The 14,045-nt window shown below is 34.9% G+C and overlaps 3 protein-coding genes and 1 pseudogene across 3 annotated transcripts; 1 reads left to right on the top strand and 3 right to left on the bottom strand.

The window, feature by feature from the left end:
• Nucleotides 1-1,494: 1,494 nt before the first annotated feature.
• LOC106388039 lies at nt 1,495-3,559 on the top strand (annotated as a pseudogene).
• A 113-nt stretch (nt 3,560-3,672) lies between these two features.
• On the bottom strand, nt 3,673-6,076 carry LOC106388038 (galactan beta-1,4-galactosyltransferase GALS1-like). Its single transcript, XM_013828013.3, has 2 exons — nt 4,814-6,076; nt 3,673-4,163 (listed from the first exon to the last, which is right to left on the bottom strand). The coding sequence occupies exons 1-2, from the start codon at nt 5,920-5,922 to the stop codon at nt 3,806-3,808; spliced, it is 1,467 nt and encodes a 488-aa protein (XP_013683467.2). The 5' UTR covers nt 5,923-6,076; the 3' UTR covers nt 3,673-3,805.
• Nucleotides 6,077-8,281: 2,205 nt separating this feature from the next.
• On the bottom strand, nt 8,282-9,252 carry LOC106385776. The gene is made up of 3 exons (XM_013825677.3): nt 9,055-9,252; nt 8,748-8,931; nt 8,282-8,472 (listed from the first exon to the last, which is right to left on the bottom strand). The coding sequence occupies exons 1-3, from the start codon at nt 9,095-9,097 to the stop codon at nt 8,412-8,414; spliced, it is 288 nt and encodes a 95-aa protein (XP_013681131.2). The 5' UTR covers nt 9,098-9,252; the 3' UTR covers nt 8,282-8,411.
• Nucleotides 9,253-10,830: 1,578 nt separating this feature from the next.
• Nucleotides 10,831-12,304, bottom strand: LOC106447171. Its single transcript, XM_013889043.3, has 2 exons — nt 11,986-12,304; nt 10,831-11,285 (listed from the first exon to the last, which is right to left on the bottom strand). Exons 1-2 carry the CDS (start codon nt 12,196-12,198, stop codon nt 10,965-10,967), a joined length of 534 nt encoding a protein of 177 aa, XP_013744497.2. The 5' UTR covers nt 12,199-12,304; the 3' UTR covers nt 10,831-10,964.
• Between the last annotated feature and the right edge of the window lie 1,741 nt (nt 12,305-14,045).

The raw sequence follows: 14,045 nt of genomic DNA, 5'->3' as shown, positions 1-14,045 counted from the left end.
TTATGTTAGGATAGTACATATGATCATCGTTTTATACCATGCGATGCAATTGACAATAGACCTATGTTTTTTGTTTGTGGGTACAGTCGAAGATTTATGTCTCCTCTTATTGTGTATTTGGATAGAAGACTCATGTGTTGGAGACATATCCTTTAGTGTCCTTGTCATGGATGTTCTATGAGTTTGTTAGATGGGTTTTGTTTTTTTTCTTCTGATTTGCGTTCTTGGATTGATTCAGTTTTGGTATGTGTGTGAAACTTTCGTTAATCCAAGACCTAGTGAAGCTTTTTTTTACTTTGTATCCATACGCTATGAGTTGCAAGTTCTTTGGTAAACCTTAAAGCATTACGAGTTTAAACGAATTTGTCACAGAAAAAAAACACAATATGAATCTATCCTTCAAATTTTCTGTGGTTATAAAGCTGGTAAACAACGTTCTTCTAGAACAAAACAGTCTCTTTGAGTCTATGGTTAAGCTAACACGGGGTTATTGGAACATGAATTTATGTAGAATTTGATGATTTTAATAATTGAGAGGATTTTACAAGTTAATTAGATTTAACAAATTTTATCAAATACTTTTTTACATAGATTTTCATTACTTGTGTATAGCTATTGATTGTTAATAATTTTTAAAGTAAGAAATTAATGGTGGTAGAAAAAAATGGAAAGAAAATCATTTCAATTAAGGCAATTCTTAAACAACTTTAAAAAAAAATTTTGTCACAAAAAAGATCTCAAGAAATAAAAGGACCAAAAAATTTAATTTCTACTTCTTACTTTATAGATATATAAATAATTAAAAATAAAAAATATTTTTTTATATAATTTCGAAATATATGTTTTTAATTTGAATTTTTGTAAAAAAATTTGAATTATTATTTTTGAAATGTTTTTTTTTTTAATTCGAAAGTACTTTTTAAAACTATTTTTACAATTTTTATTTTTAATTTTTAATTTTTTTTCTATTTTATTAAGTTGTGAATTGTATTATGTTAAAGCTGTGATTTGTATATTATTTTATTCTTCAATTTGAGTTTTTGTATGTGAGTGTATTTTATTACATTGATTTCAAAAATCTTATGGGTATAGATGATATTCTCAAAGTTGAGTACTATGAGTAAAAACAAAGAAAATTTACATCTCAATAACAATAGATTTTAATATAATCTTAAAATCAATGAAAACTAAACTTTTCCAATAACAAAGGATTTTGAGTGGAATTTATAAATTATCATCCCAATAACAATGAATTATATTTAGATTTTAAAATTCACAAACCAATAATAATGTAATCTCAAAATTTAATAATTCCTCTAAAATTATTTATCCAATAACCCCCTCCCCCTCCCCCCGAAGTTTACATTTTCAATGAGCTAGAACGATATTCGAATTCTGTTTTTGGTATCTATAGTTGTTCTTTGGCATGGGAGCTAATTTCTCTTTATTCAGTATTATAAATGGGCCGGGCCTGATACGACCCAGTATCATCATAAAAGCTAATGCAATCAAGCGACTTTCATCGTCAACAATCTAACATCGTCTCCTCCATTGCAACCTGCTTCCTAAATCATAGACAAAGATGACGATCACGCAGATCTTACTATCCCTGGTTATAGCTTCCCTTTACTCAATCTACCATGTCTGGGCCGATCAGATCTTTCCAGCTCAGCTAGGTAAAGTAACGTTACTCCGCACACTATTTCACCATCATCTCTTAATCTCCCAATTCAATCTAACTACCCATGCGTCTGGATCAAAACAGTGGGAACATTCAGCCGAAACAATCGTGAACCAAATCACACGGTCGAGTTTCTTCCCGAATATTCACCGTTTCACCCGGTAAAAAACTAATCTCCTATCGTCCACAATTTAGTGATTTAAAACCACTGAACAGACAGAGAGGTCTCTGTGTGATAATAGGGTGATAATCTGGAGTCAATGGTAATGCTTGATAAGCAAGGGAGACGATACTTATGTTTCTTACCAAAGGAAGAGGAAGTTGCGAGTGGATGGAAAACCTCTACGATGCAAAACATTAGCACTGTGTTGATGGAAACTGATAAACAGATGAAGCTTAAGACTCCTGATAAGCTGCTTCAGCCGCTGAATGAAAAGTGCCTTGTCAGGGTAAGGCCACATTTGAGAGAATTAAGCAAAATGATATATGCTTAGATAGTTTATGATATTTACATCAAGATTTTTTTTTTTTGTTGATTTTCTATTAATAATTAGCTTTGAAGTTTTCATTTTTATATTAGTTTAAGATGGATCCTTATATAAGGATTTCGTATGATTAAAAAAGAAAACAAACTTCTAAGAATTAACCTTAATCTCTAAGAGAGTTTAGGGTTAAGAGGAAGGTTAGTCTTAAAATCTTCTAGTTCTTTATTAAGGTTCATATCACAAAACTGAACCCATGTTTTTTGCTGCAGCAAGAGGGTTGGTGGTTCTATGAGTTTTGTCATCAAGGGTCCGTAAGGCAGCTACACATTGAGGATGGCACCAAGGTAAATATACTTTTCATCTGCTTCCCTTTTGGTGATTTCTTGATTCTCTCTGTTTCACTGTGTAGCTGCTACGGCTTGATGTGTTTTGAATACCCTTCTGTGTCCTGCCACTGCAGATTGTCCAAGAATTTTCCTTGGGTAAGTATGACCCAGAGGCAACTGCTGCATTTAATCAAAATGTATCTGATGTTTCTACAATGAAAGAGAGGTATATAACCTGAGGTTTTACTTTTGACTTATAGCCCAAGGCTGTATATCTCAGAGGTTGTGTTTTTTTTTTTGCAGGTATCACTCTCATATATACACAAATGGAACCACATGTGATCTTACAGGAACGCCTCGTGAAGTCGAGGTATAAACTAGTGTCTGTTGTTTTTTAGCATTTGGCTGATGGAATTAAGGATTTCATTATTCTTGAAAATTTCTCAATGCAGGTGAGGTTTGTATGCTCAGAGACCAGGGCAATGGTCACTTCGATAACTGAGCTATCTACTTGCAAGTACGCATTGACTGTTCAGTGCCCGACCTTGTGCAAGCATCCGTAGGTAATCTCGTTTAGTCCAATTTTCAATAAATAATTTCTTACTGCCACATCCTTGTAATGGAGATACTAATGCAAAATGTATGTTTGATCTTGTATGTTAATTACCAAAGAAAAGAACATTCAGTTTAGTTAAAATAGTAAACTTAGTTTGGTAAACTTGTTGTTCTTGTGGGGGCATTGCAGGCTGTTTCAGCTAGAGAAACCAGTGTCACACACGATCCACTGCAACTTGATCCCGTTGGAAGAAGGCGCAACAAGAAAACAAGGAAGACCGAGTAGTAGGCGAATCACCTAAGGATACTGATTCTTGAAAACCGCTTAACTGAATCACAGGAGTAACACAGTTAAACAGTTACTGTATATATAGGAGTTAGTACATCTCTCGTGTCTCGTATTACTTGTTGAAATGTTCTTGGTTAAGAACCAGTTCTGCATACCGGTAGAATAATGATACTCTATTTGTAGCCTTTAGTTTGTTCAATTTGAAGTTTGGAACCGGCTCGAATTTTCTTCTGTGAAACTGATAATGGAATCGCATGTTTGTCCTTGCAATTGTTTTGTTTGGGTTTATACTAAGTTTAAAACTTAAACAGAGAACACAACAACACACTAAAAAAATGTTTGCTAAAAGTTATTAATGAAATAGTAAAAGAGGACAAAACAGATGATACAACTAAAACGGAAACAACTACTGTACCTTTACAAACAAAATGATTATCAGAGGGATTAAGTTGTTATCTCTTGACTCTTGTCATGAGAAATGCTTCACATCTTTGGTCCCAATTTTTTTCTGCTCAAACTCTTTAATCGTGTTCACTAGCTTCTTCATGCTGTCATCATACACAAATGGAAGCTTCTTGTACAATGTCACCTTCTCCTTGGCTGAAGCAGGTAACATCTCTCTGCAAAGCTCCTCGTGCACTGTTATGGTGTTGTGGTAATGGTAATAACGGATCTTCGTCTCTGTCTTGTGTAGCGTTTTCCCTACTACGTTTTCAGACATGTGAACTCCTGTCGCAAACGCGTTCTTGGCCTGGATCGCATATTTCCTGTCACGTCGTATGTTTGTTCTTGATTCTCTGAATAGTAGCTTCTCAAATCCCCATTGCCTGATAACAAACACACACCAAACAAGAAAACAAGTGTTTTCCTTTCAGAAACATCACTGATCAAAGTAAAAGCTAATTTCCAGGTTCTATCCTACAATTACGCTTAGGCGTTCCAAATTCCAAATAACCGAACAGAAAACCATCTAAATGGTTCATGTTTCTCCATACTAAAATTACTAAACCGAATCGGAACCGAATTACTTGAATACCCGAAATACAACTAATATATTTATTATATTTAATTTTAAAATAACTAGAGTCTAGGAATTATCAAAATTTATGTTTGTATCCGAATATTTCTATCCAAATTATATGAATTAGTCCGAATTATCCAGTATTTTATTTCAAACAATCCAAATTGTCTAACATCCAAATTGAATTTCATTTTTTCAGGTTTTTTTTTTCTTTTTTGAGCAACTTTTCAGGTATTAGTTGTTGTTAATGTTTTTACCGGAACTAAAGAACCAAACCGGACCCAACTTTATAAAATACTTAGACAGTTCCGATATCTTCTAATTTATATTTCACAAAGAACCGAAAACTAAAACAATCAAACCAAAAAACGAATGCTCAGTTCTACTAAGTACTAAACAATAACAATTGACTTCTTTGAATTCAATTGCATTACAAAGGAGACTCGAAAGCAGTACCTGGGATAACCTTGAGTTGAATCGTTCAAGCAAAGAACACTAGACATCGGGTTCTGCTCAATAGTGAACTGAGTATAATCCGAAAACTCAGCAAGAACCGATTCAAGCGTATTCCCATCAGGCAAATAAATATACTCATCAACATCAAAGAAGAAGGTCCACTCCGCAGCGTGACGATACCGATGCAAACAATCATTAACAATCAAGAACTGGTTATAGTAGTACCCATCGTACTGAGCCTGGTCCCTAATGTCCTGAACCGTGACCCTCCCTGCTCGAATCCACGGCTCAAGAACCTCCCTAACCTCCGCCGAAATCCCACCGGCATCGTGAAAAACAAAATGCGATCTCTCTCCGAAGAACCAAGCATGGTAAGCCATCCATTCCCTCATACGCGACGAGCTCACGTTCCCGTACAGCGACGAGCCGCAGTAGAGGTACTCGTACGGATACGGCGGTGAGAATTTCGACTCGTTGTAAGATCCGGCGTCCTCCTCGAGGGCTGTGAGCCTCTCGAAGAGGTTCGGAGATTCGTTGTAGTAAGCGTTGAGGATGAGTTTGCCTCCGGAGTTATCGGAGTTGGGGTTCGAGGGGAACGTGCAGTTGACGACCACGACGGTGTAGACTCGTCCGTAGCCCCAGTCCGGGAGAATCTTCACGGCTTTGGTGGCTCGTGTTGTGGTTCCGTTGTTGGATAGGTACTCGCATTTGAACCATGGTTTTCCGAAGGTGTGGATCGGTTTCGAGGCGAGTCCGACGACGGAGAAGGATGATGGACCGCCGCGGTAAGCTCCCATGAGGACGAATAGCGCCGCTGCGTTTCCGAACGGTTGGAAAACGCGTTTGTTCGGATCTGATGGAGAAGTTGCCGGCGTGGCGGAGAGAGAGGCGGTGAAATTCTCAGGTGAAAAAGATGAGGAGGAGGTGGAGAGTATGGTGGTGGTGGGAGAGGCGGAGCAGGGAGGAGCGGTGGAGATGAGGTTGTGGTAGTAAGGAGGAAGGTTCCAGATGATCATGACGAGGGAGAGAGCTAGCAATGTAGCGACCAGTGGCTTATTCTCGAAACAGACGGTGGTGGTGGACACCGGCGGCGGAATCTCTTTCCTCATTTTATTCCGGCGCCGGTGAAACGAAACGCAACGTTTCGGTTTCAAATTAATTAATTTTTTTTGAAGTGTGACGACAAAAGCGTAATAAGAGACAAGTGTGACTCGTAGCTTTTGCCGACACAAGTGTTCTATTATGGAGAGACTCGTGTCTGTCTCGTGAGTTAAAAGTGTGGAAGTAGTGTGTTATAGTAGGAATATGGGCCTGGATGTCTTGTTATTTACGGAAACGACACTGCATCTAATCGTAAAGCTGGATCGTCTACTGGCTCCCAGCTGATAGCTTTGTGGGACCCCATGATTCTTGCCAAGCTGGCGCAACGGTGCTAACTTTGATTTGTTTTTGTTACCAAAGCCATCAAAGGAGAGTAACAACAATAAAATGCTAAAAAGACATGTGGATAGATTTTGTTAGAGTTTGTGAATTTGCACTTTTGCAGTCAAAAGAAAAAGTTTAAAAATTATTTTCAGTAGATTCTGGTTTAAGACTAATTAACTGAAGAAAAAGGTATTCAACAGTCAAAATCTCGAATGGTGTTTGATATTTGATAGGTTAAAATAAATTTAGTAACAAAAATAACAAATGGAGTTTATATGTATCGTTTGTTCGTTGAAGTGATGATGTTGTAAACCTATGATCCAAATTACCTACGTAAATTTGAAACGATTTCACCAAAAAAACAAGTCCAATCCAATCCATTTCATTTAATATTCTATTTATATAAGAAGCTCGAATAATAGATTATGAAGCTCGTGAGAGTAATAATAGCAATCACCTTGTTTGTTGTAAAAATATTACATTAAAGACCCCAGGTCACATCCATGTTTAAGCTACTGGATCCATGTCTGAATGAAGTAAAAATAAAGTTGTTTTAGTCTCATGATCCCTGAATTGATTAAAAACATGATGTTTTCGTCTAATTTTGGAACTCCCGGAGACTTATGAGTATGACAAATGCTTTTATGTTTTATGCTTTAATATTAACAAGCATGTGTAGATTTAATGAGAATAGGATTGCGTCAATAAAGAGACCGTGTGTCACATTCAAAACTGAAGGATACCGTGTATGTTTTAGAATTGTTTTTAGTCTCAATTTAGTTGACGTTCTGTTGAAAACAATGCAAAATAAGTGACAAAAAGACTATATTTACCCATACTACGTTAGTTTTAAATGCATTACAAGACATGATATCAATTAATATAAAAGGATAGAAAATGAATTATACCAAGTGCCTTAATTAGTGTAAAATCTCTATAAGGTCAGATAAAGAAAAACAGAGGGAGTACCTCCTCAGTTTTTTAATATGAGTGGTTTTAGAATTGTGCACCTAGATTAAAAAAATTATTAATTATTTATCTAACTACAAATCAAATAGAAAATATATTATCATTAGTCATATAACATTAAATGTTAATAAATTATATATAGAAAACCGAAAACGTCATATAATTGAAACATAAATTTTTTTCTAAAACGATTTATATTAAAAAACAGAAGGAGTATAATTTTTTCGTCATATTATTTATATTCAGTTTTTTTTTTTGCCGTCAACGAATTTCAAGTTTAAGAATCTTTTAGAATTGTCGGTGGACGTTGTTACAATCATTTCCAACTCCAAGTACTTTATACAAAACCTTCAGGATGTGATTGGCCATCTTACTCAAGCATGCTGAGTTTATTTACGCAATGTGCTTCATCCCTTGTGGAAACTTCTGACCGACAAAGTGAATCTTGGAGAAATCTGTTTCACCTTTCCAATTCAACAGTAAGTTATGCTCCTAAATGAAAAAAGGTTAGACCAAAATGATTACATCATCTTCTTAACTTTGGCTTTGATTGGCCTTATGAAAAACTACTACACCGAATGTTAATTTGCTTTTTCCAAACTGCAAGATTTTGCTAATCAGTTTTCATTTATGCGAGATCAACGACAAGTATAACTTTAAAATTGTCATCTGCAGTTTAACAGCGAAATCAACTTTTTGTTGGCGAGTGACTTCCTCGTTCCTTTTGACATATTTCTTTATCTTCTATGGTTATGTCCCTTATCGGATTGATGTGTTTATTTGTTAATCAATTTTGAAGCCCAACACGTAACTAGTATAATTCAAAAAAAAAAAGAAGCCTAACATAAAATATCTATATCACTTATAGCATACAGCGACAACTAAAGTCATCTCTACCAACAATCATAACACACACGATCTTCTGAATTTGTTATGTGGTCTTTTGTCTATAAAGCTCCTTGTAATATTCCTATTTTCAATGTTGATCTAGCGAGTTTTGTTGGGGAATACTTAGGTCGATAATGTGGATAAGCTTTTCAAGAGTTGCGCCATGAATCGTGGACCATAACTATGGATGCATGCAATAACTATTCAAAACCTTTCTATAAGAAAATAATCAGAAGTCAATGTTTCATAAACAAGATTTCTGATTTGCACATTACACAACACATATAGTGGATCAAAAGTAACTCATATAAAAGAACTAGTAACGACTTGGAAGGCAACATCGTTCCACAAACCAGCAACAACATAGAGTTGTCAAACTGCATCATTCCAAAAATCCAAAGACATATTAGTGATTTATTTACAAAAAGGAAAAAAAAAAAATCTACTATCATTGTTTTTAATGCTTTATCAAACTGAGTTAATTCACATACCGTGACATAATTATTCATAGTTCAATTTAGTTAAATAAGCATTCGAAACCTCTTTCAACATATTCAAAAGGAAAAAAAAAACTGAAGACAGAAATCTCTAGTTAGACCACCCAACGACAGAAAGGAGACATACTATATCATATAATAACGTTGGAGTTTACCAGGTTCTGAGAAAAGGAAAGCAACCCATATACTCTCCTTCTCCATAGTATTCATCTCTATATGGACGCAGGGGCGGTTGATGTGGCTGACCGTAGCCACTGTAGTAGTCTTGGAACCTCGTGCTGGTTGTTGGATACGGTGGTGGTGGAGCCTCCATTACCGGAGGGTAGAGAGGCGACGGGGCTGAAAAAATTCATGGAAAGTAAAACACATGCATGGTATGGTACTTTATCATTTCAGCTAATTGTCACATATATAAGAAACAATATTTAAGTTTACAAAAAAATATAATGTTTTGAGGATTGCCTTGTGGTTGATTTGACTCATGAGAAACATGGTAAGCTGCCATTGTGAAGCTTTAGATTTGAAACTCGTTTGGCGATAGAAACAGGAAAGTTCAAAAGAAGTGTGGTTCAGAAAAGTGAAATGTTCATGAGAATATCTGAGGAACTACAAGACATTCTTACGTCTGTTCCCAAGTTTAACTTCAGGAAAATAATCTGAAATAGTAGTTATCAAGAGCAAAACCGACGTTGGTTTTGTCGAGGGGGAGACACATGGCAGTTGTGGTGTTTTGACGTGTTGGCTTGCAAACAGCGCGATGAGCTACTTGGCAGTTTAATCCAATTTGGGTCGGTGCCTTCCGGTTCGCCTTGATTTTGTAATTTTGAAAAAAATCTTCCGGTTGGCCCAATATGAGACTGAAACCACGTCTCTGACCCAAATTTCTACGTCTATTTCTATTCTGGTTTGACATTTGTGGCCCTATTTCCTCTTGGGACATGAGACATCTCGCTTCTTACCTGGAGGCTTTTTTTTTGGTTGTTTCCTTGTAAATTAACTAAAACGCTAGACTATCTTGATTGCCTAAAACAAATCCACCCTCGATTATCCTCTCGCTTCTAGAATTTTTTCCGGAGTCTCATAGTTATGTTCTAACTTATACATACATTTCACCATTTATCTTAAATCGGCCCAAGAGACATTATGGTATTAGGCAATGCTGATAAAAATGTGTACCTAATTGTACATGAGGCTATAAAACTTGTCTAAACTAAATAGAAACATTTAATTAATTTTATATCATAATTAATTTATTTCATAAGATGGTTAGTTAGTACTTTAGCCGTCAAGAACACGAATAAAACAAACATATTCCAGAGATTATATTCCAAAGTATATACTTTGAGTTTCCTCATCACATTTGTTGTATTAGTTTACTTTTACTGGATAGATTTGAATATTTGATAAGTTCATTTCATCATTTTAGTTGCAGTACAACTTTTTAATAGTCCCTCCGTTCCATGACAAAAAAATCTCTATGTTCCATAAAGATAATATTTTTGAAATATTCGCACATATTAAAAAAAATTGTAATATAAATGCATTATATCAGTTTTCGATAAAGTTAAATTAATTATAATTTAATAAAATTATTTTTTTTTAAAAATTATAATATACTATTATTAAATAATACAAAATTATATTATCTCTGTTTTATTTTACTTGTTGTTTTTGGTTTATGCACACAATGAAAAAATATTTAATTTTGTACATTTTCAAAATAAAAATATCATTATCTATAAATCTAACGATATTTTAATCAATAAAAAATAAACAAAATCTTGTTAATAAATTTTTATTTTTTATCAAAAATGGACGGAGTAGGAAACCCCAATTTTTGTTTTTGTAAAATAATTATTTTTAAAAAAAAATTATCTTCGTGGAAGAGAAGGAATAATAAGTTTTATTGTTTTCATAAAATATTACTAATTAAAGAAGATTTTGATGCAATAAAAAAGAAGTAAGACCATGAAATGTGGAGTCACATGTAGCAATCATTGTGATTAGCACTCGTTTTTCATTATCTAATTAGAGGCGCGCGCGATTCCTCACGTCTCATTTCGTTGACCAACTTTAATGTAACCAATGTTCATAAAACATCCCTTCACATTATTATTATTCTTTTCAACTTAAACAAAACTCTCATGTAAATGCACCATTTTCTTCCAAATTTCAGACTTATTTTACCGTCTGAAATATTGCCATTGAAACTCAATGCCAACTGACAAGAGAAACTACTAAATATAACAATATAAGATTAAATTAAGAAGAGGGAAATTAAACATAAAGAAATTCTCATCTCCAAATAAAACGAGAGTAGAAAAAGAACAAGTGAAATTAATGAGATATGTTTCAAGGAGAAGCAGTATGAGTCAATCAAAGTGAAGAAGCTGTGCAGCACATTTAGGACAGTCCTCAACAATCTTAGGAACCATGAAGTACGTGAAACAAGCTTTGCATCCAGCAACAACAAGCACATCTTGTTCTTCATCCTCTTCCTCTTTCTGATTCTCTCTCGATGATGGAGATGACTCTGATGAAGACTCCTCACTGTCGTAATATGAGCTATCTTCTTCAGAGCACAGTGTCCCATATGATTCTCCACTGTCATTGTCTTCATTCATCATCACTTTCCTTGGATCCTCTTTCACTCTCATTCCATTTTTCCAGTTTATGTAGTAGATTTCTCCTGTCTAAACAAAAATAAAACCCATCTCAAGATTTGCATCAAAAGGTTAAAAATGTAACTCCGTTTTGATATTAAGATAAAAGTTTTTATCTCTTTTTTTTTCTCCGGTACTTAATTAACTGTCTTATGCATCAAAGTTGTGTTAAGACAGAAAGCTTTGGCCCTAGATTTATAAATAAGCAAATGACTATGCAATTTTTTACATGTATGTTTGAGGTAATATAGCATTAATTTTCTCAGGCTTATCACTGAACAAGAAAAGATAAGAAACATTTGTTTTGTTTGTTTAGAAAAATCATATCTAGAATATCAAGTATTTCGTTCATGGTGGTTATATAAGTTTCTGCAAAAGGATTTAAAATGAAATTTTCCTTTTAATGCTTTTCTTTTGGTCTCTTTTAAAACGAAAACTTATTTTTCCCTAACACACGAGCCTGAACACAAAAAAAGACTACGAACATAGCCAATATCTCTACGGTCTCTGAAGCAATGAATGCATCACAAAGGAAACAAGAAGAGCCATTATTAGTTAAAATGAAATATTGGCCCCAATGAACAAATAAAAGCGTATTTAATGCAAATCCAAAATACGTAAACGACACGAGTTAGAAGTTTCTGTAGTGATTAATTCAACCTAGAAAGCTTAAAAGTATAAAAAAATGTGGAGGAAGAATCTCATTTGATGTTTTTGTTTGTTTGTTTACCTTCAGATCAAGACATTGTTCCCAGTGGCACGGAAGAGATAAGTGAGAATTGAGCTCCAATGTTCTATCTGAGATCGGAGGAATATGTTCATTGCTTCTCTCTTCCGTTGTAGCCGCCGATCTTCCTACTCTTCTTTTCAGATCTTTCAGAGAAATATTCTGCATAGATTTTTCCAGAGATTTCGTTATGGTCTCCATGTTCGGTGCCTTCATCTTCTTCTCTCCCTCTCAGAGAGAAAGAGAAAAAAAGAGTAACAAAAAAAAGATTTTTTCAAAAAAAAAAAAAAAAGAGAAGAGTTTGATGAGAATATTTTCGGCTGAGTCAGAAAACAAAGAAAAACAAGAGAGGGGGGGTCAAGCGCCATCAGGGGGAAGCGCGTAGAGATTCTTTGGGTAAAAGAGAAAGTGGACCCGTAAAACTGTCAGGTCAGGACACGGTGGCTCGCACTTTGTCTCACGTCCGTGTTACCGTGTTAGTTGTAAACCGCAGGAGCATACGGCACACGCGCGGGATGTGCGTTTGTTGTATCGGTAAGTGGCCAGAAGAGCATGAACGTTTAAATATTGGGAAGGGTTTAAGTGACAAACAAACCTGAGAACTTTATTTTTTGAAAGATAGGAGATAATTCTGTAACTTTTGTTTTACAAAAATGTAATTAACGTAGCTATCGAAAAGAAAGCCGGAACTTCCTTTTTCTGTTATTTCGTTTTCTTTTTACCCTTGGAAACTTAGTAATTTACATAAACACAGCTCATATTTGAATAGCCAAACCTCATAATGCAAAATATGATTCGTTGAGCAAAATAATCAAAGTAAGTTTTTTAATTTGTGCCTATTTTTTTATAGTAAAGTCAACTAAACTATAGAGAAAGTGAAGGCAAATCTCAGTTTGCGACGAAAAACACCTCACAAATCTTTTTTTTTTTTGACTAATAACACCTCACAAATCTTACGAATAATAAAGTCAATAACATCACATCAAAAACAAAAGAAAAACATAAAAGTCACGACCATGAGACCATGTTCCAACTATCTTTTTTGGTTAGTGTAACTAGCAATAAACAATTTATATTAAAACCACATGATATTTAAGATATTTACTACAAACATCAACCATGCTAAATTTGTATAGTGTGGTTAGTTAAGATATTAGGTTATGTATAATATATTTTTTTGATAAATGCATTTATAAATACGGCATCATCTCTGGAACCGATCCGCTCATACTCTCCGTCATATGGCTGGCGGAGTATCACTTCTGCTAGATCTCTGGTTAGCAAATGACTAATCAAACGGGTGGGATCAGGATCCTCTATATCGGTATGTAATTATCCCTGGCTCCCAACCACTCGCCCGAGACCAGCAAATAAAAACCAACACAATCATTGCCATGACCTCATAGTGGACTCTCTCATTGATCCTACTTCGCGAAATTGGAATATGCAGGCAATTCAGGCTTTAGTGGACCCACACGATGTGAAAATTATAAAAAGTATATCTCTGAGTAAATTTCAGAGGGTTGATAGAGATGGTTGGCATTTCATAAACAATGGGAAATATACTGTCAAATCAGGATATCAAGTAGAGCGGGTTTACCCAGATATAGAACGACCACCAGTGATGTTTGGACCTACAGTTGACGCTTTAAAGTCGTCCTGCTAGAAAATACGATGCCCACCAAATATAAAATATTTTCTATGGCAACTGGTAACATGATGTATAACAGTCAAGAAGAATCTGCAAGCGCGATGGATAACTGGTGATATATGTTGTGCAAGATGTGGAGCTGATGAGGAATCCATTAATCATGTGTTTTTTGAATGTCCTCCAGCACTACAGGTTTGGGCGCTATCAAAGATACCATCAAATCCGGCTATCTTTCCAACAAGGTCTCTTTTTACAAATATGGATCATCTTTTCTGGAGAGTTTTTCCGCAATTAGATGATCATCAGTTTGCATGGATTCTATGGTATATCTGGAAAGGAAGGAATAATAAAGTTTTTAGTAATCTTGATATGGATCCCAGGGATACCCTCAAAGTGGCACAAAAAGAGTCCA

Source organism: Brassica napus, chromosome C3 (assembly GCF_020379485.1).
Source record: "Brassica napus cultivar Da-Ae chromosome C3, Da-Ae, whole genome shotgun sequence".
Classification (NCBI taxonomy): Eukaryota; Viridiplantae; Streptophyta; class Magnoliopsida; order Brassicales; family Brassicaceae; genus Brassica; species Brassica napus.
The sequence above is the reverse complement of the archived record's forward strand: the minus strand, read 5'-3'. Positions and strand labels throughout refer to the sequence as shown.

Coding starts and splice junctions, on each gene's coding strand:
- LOC106388038 (XM_013828013.3), bottom strand. CDS start 5,922: ATGAGGAAAGAGATTCCGCCGCCGGTGTCCACCACCACCGTCTGTTTC. Junction 4,164..4,813: donor TCAACTCAAGGTTATCCCAG/GTACTGCTTTCG, acceptor GTTTGTTATCAG/GCAATGGGGATTTGAGAAGC.
- LOC106385776 (XM_013825677.3), bottom strand. CDS start 9,097: ATGGCAGCTTACCATGTTTCTCATGAGTCAAATCAACCACAAG. Junction 8,932..9,054: donor TGAGTCAAATCAACCACAAG/GCAATCCTCAAA, acceptor GAATTTTTTCAG/CCCCGTCGCCTCTCTACCCT. Junction 8,473..8,747: donor TTTCCTTTTCTCAGAACCTG/GTAAACTCCAAC, acceptor GGAATGATGCAG/TTTGACAACTCTATGTTGTT.
- LOC106447171 (XM_013889043.3), bottom strand. CDS start 12,198: ATGAAGGCACCGAACATGGAGACCATAACGAAATCTCTGGAAAAATCT. Junction 11,286..11,985: donor AACAATGTCTTGATCTGAAG/GTAAACAAACAA, acceptor ATTTTTGTTTAG/ACAGGAGAAATCTACTACAT.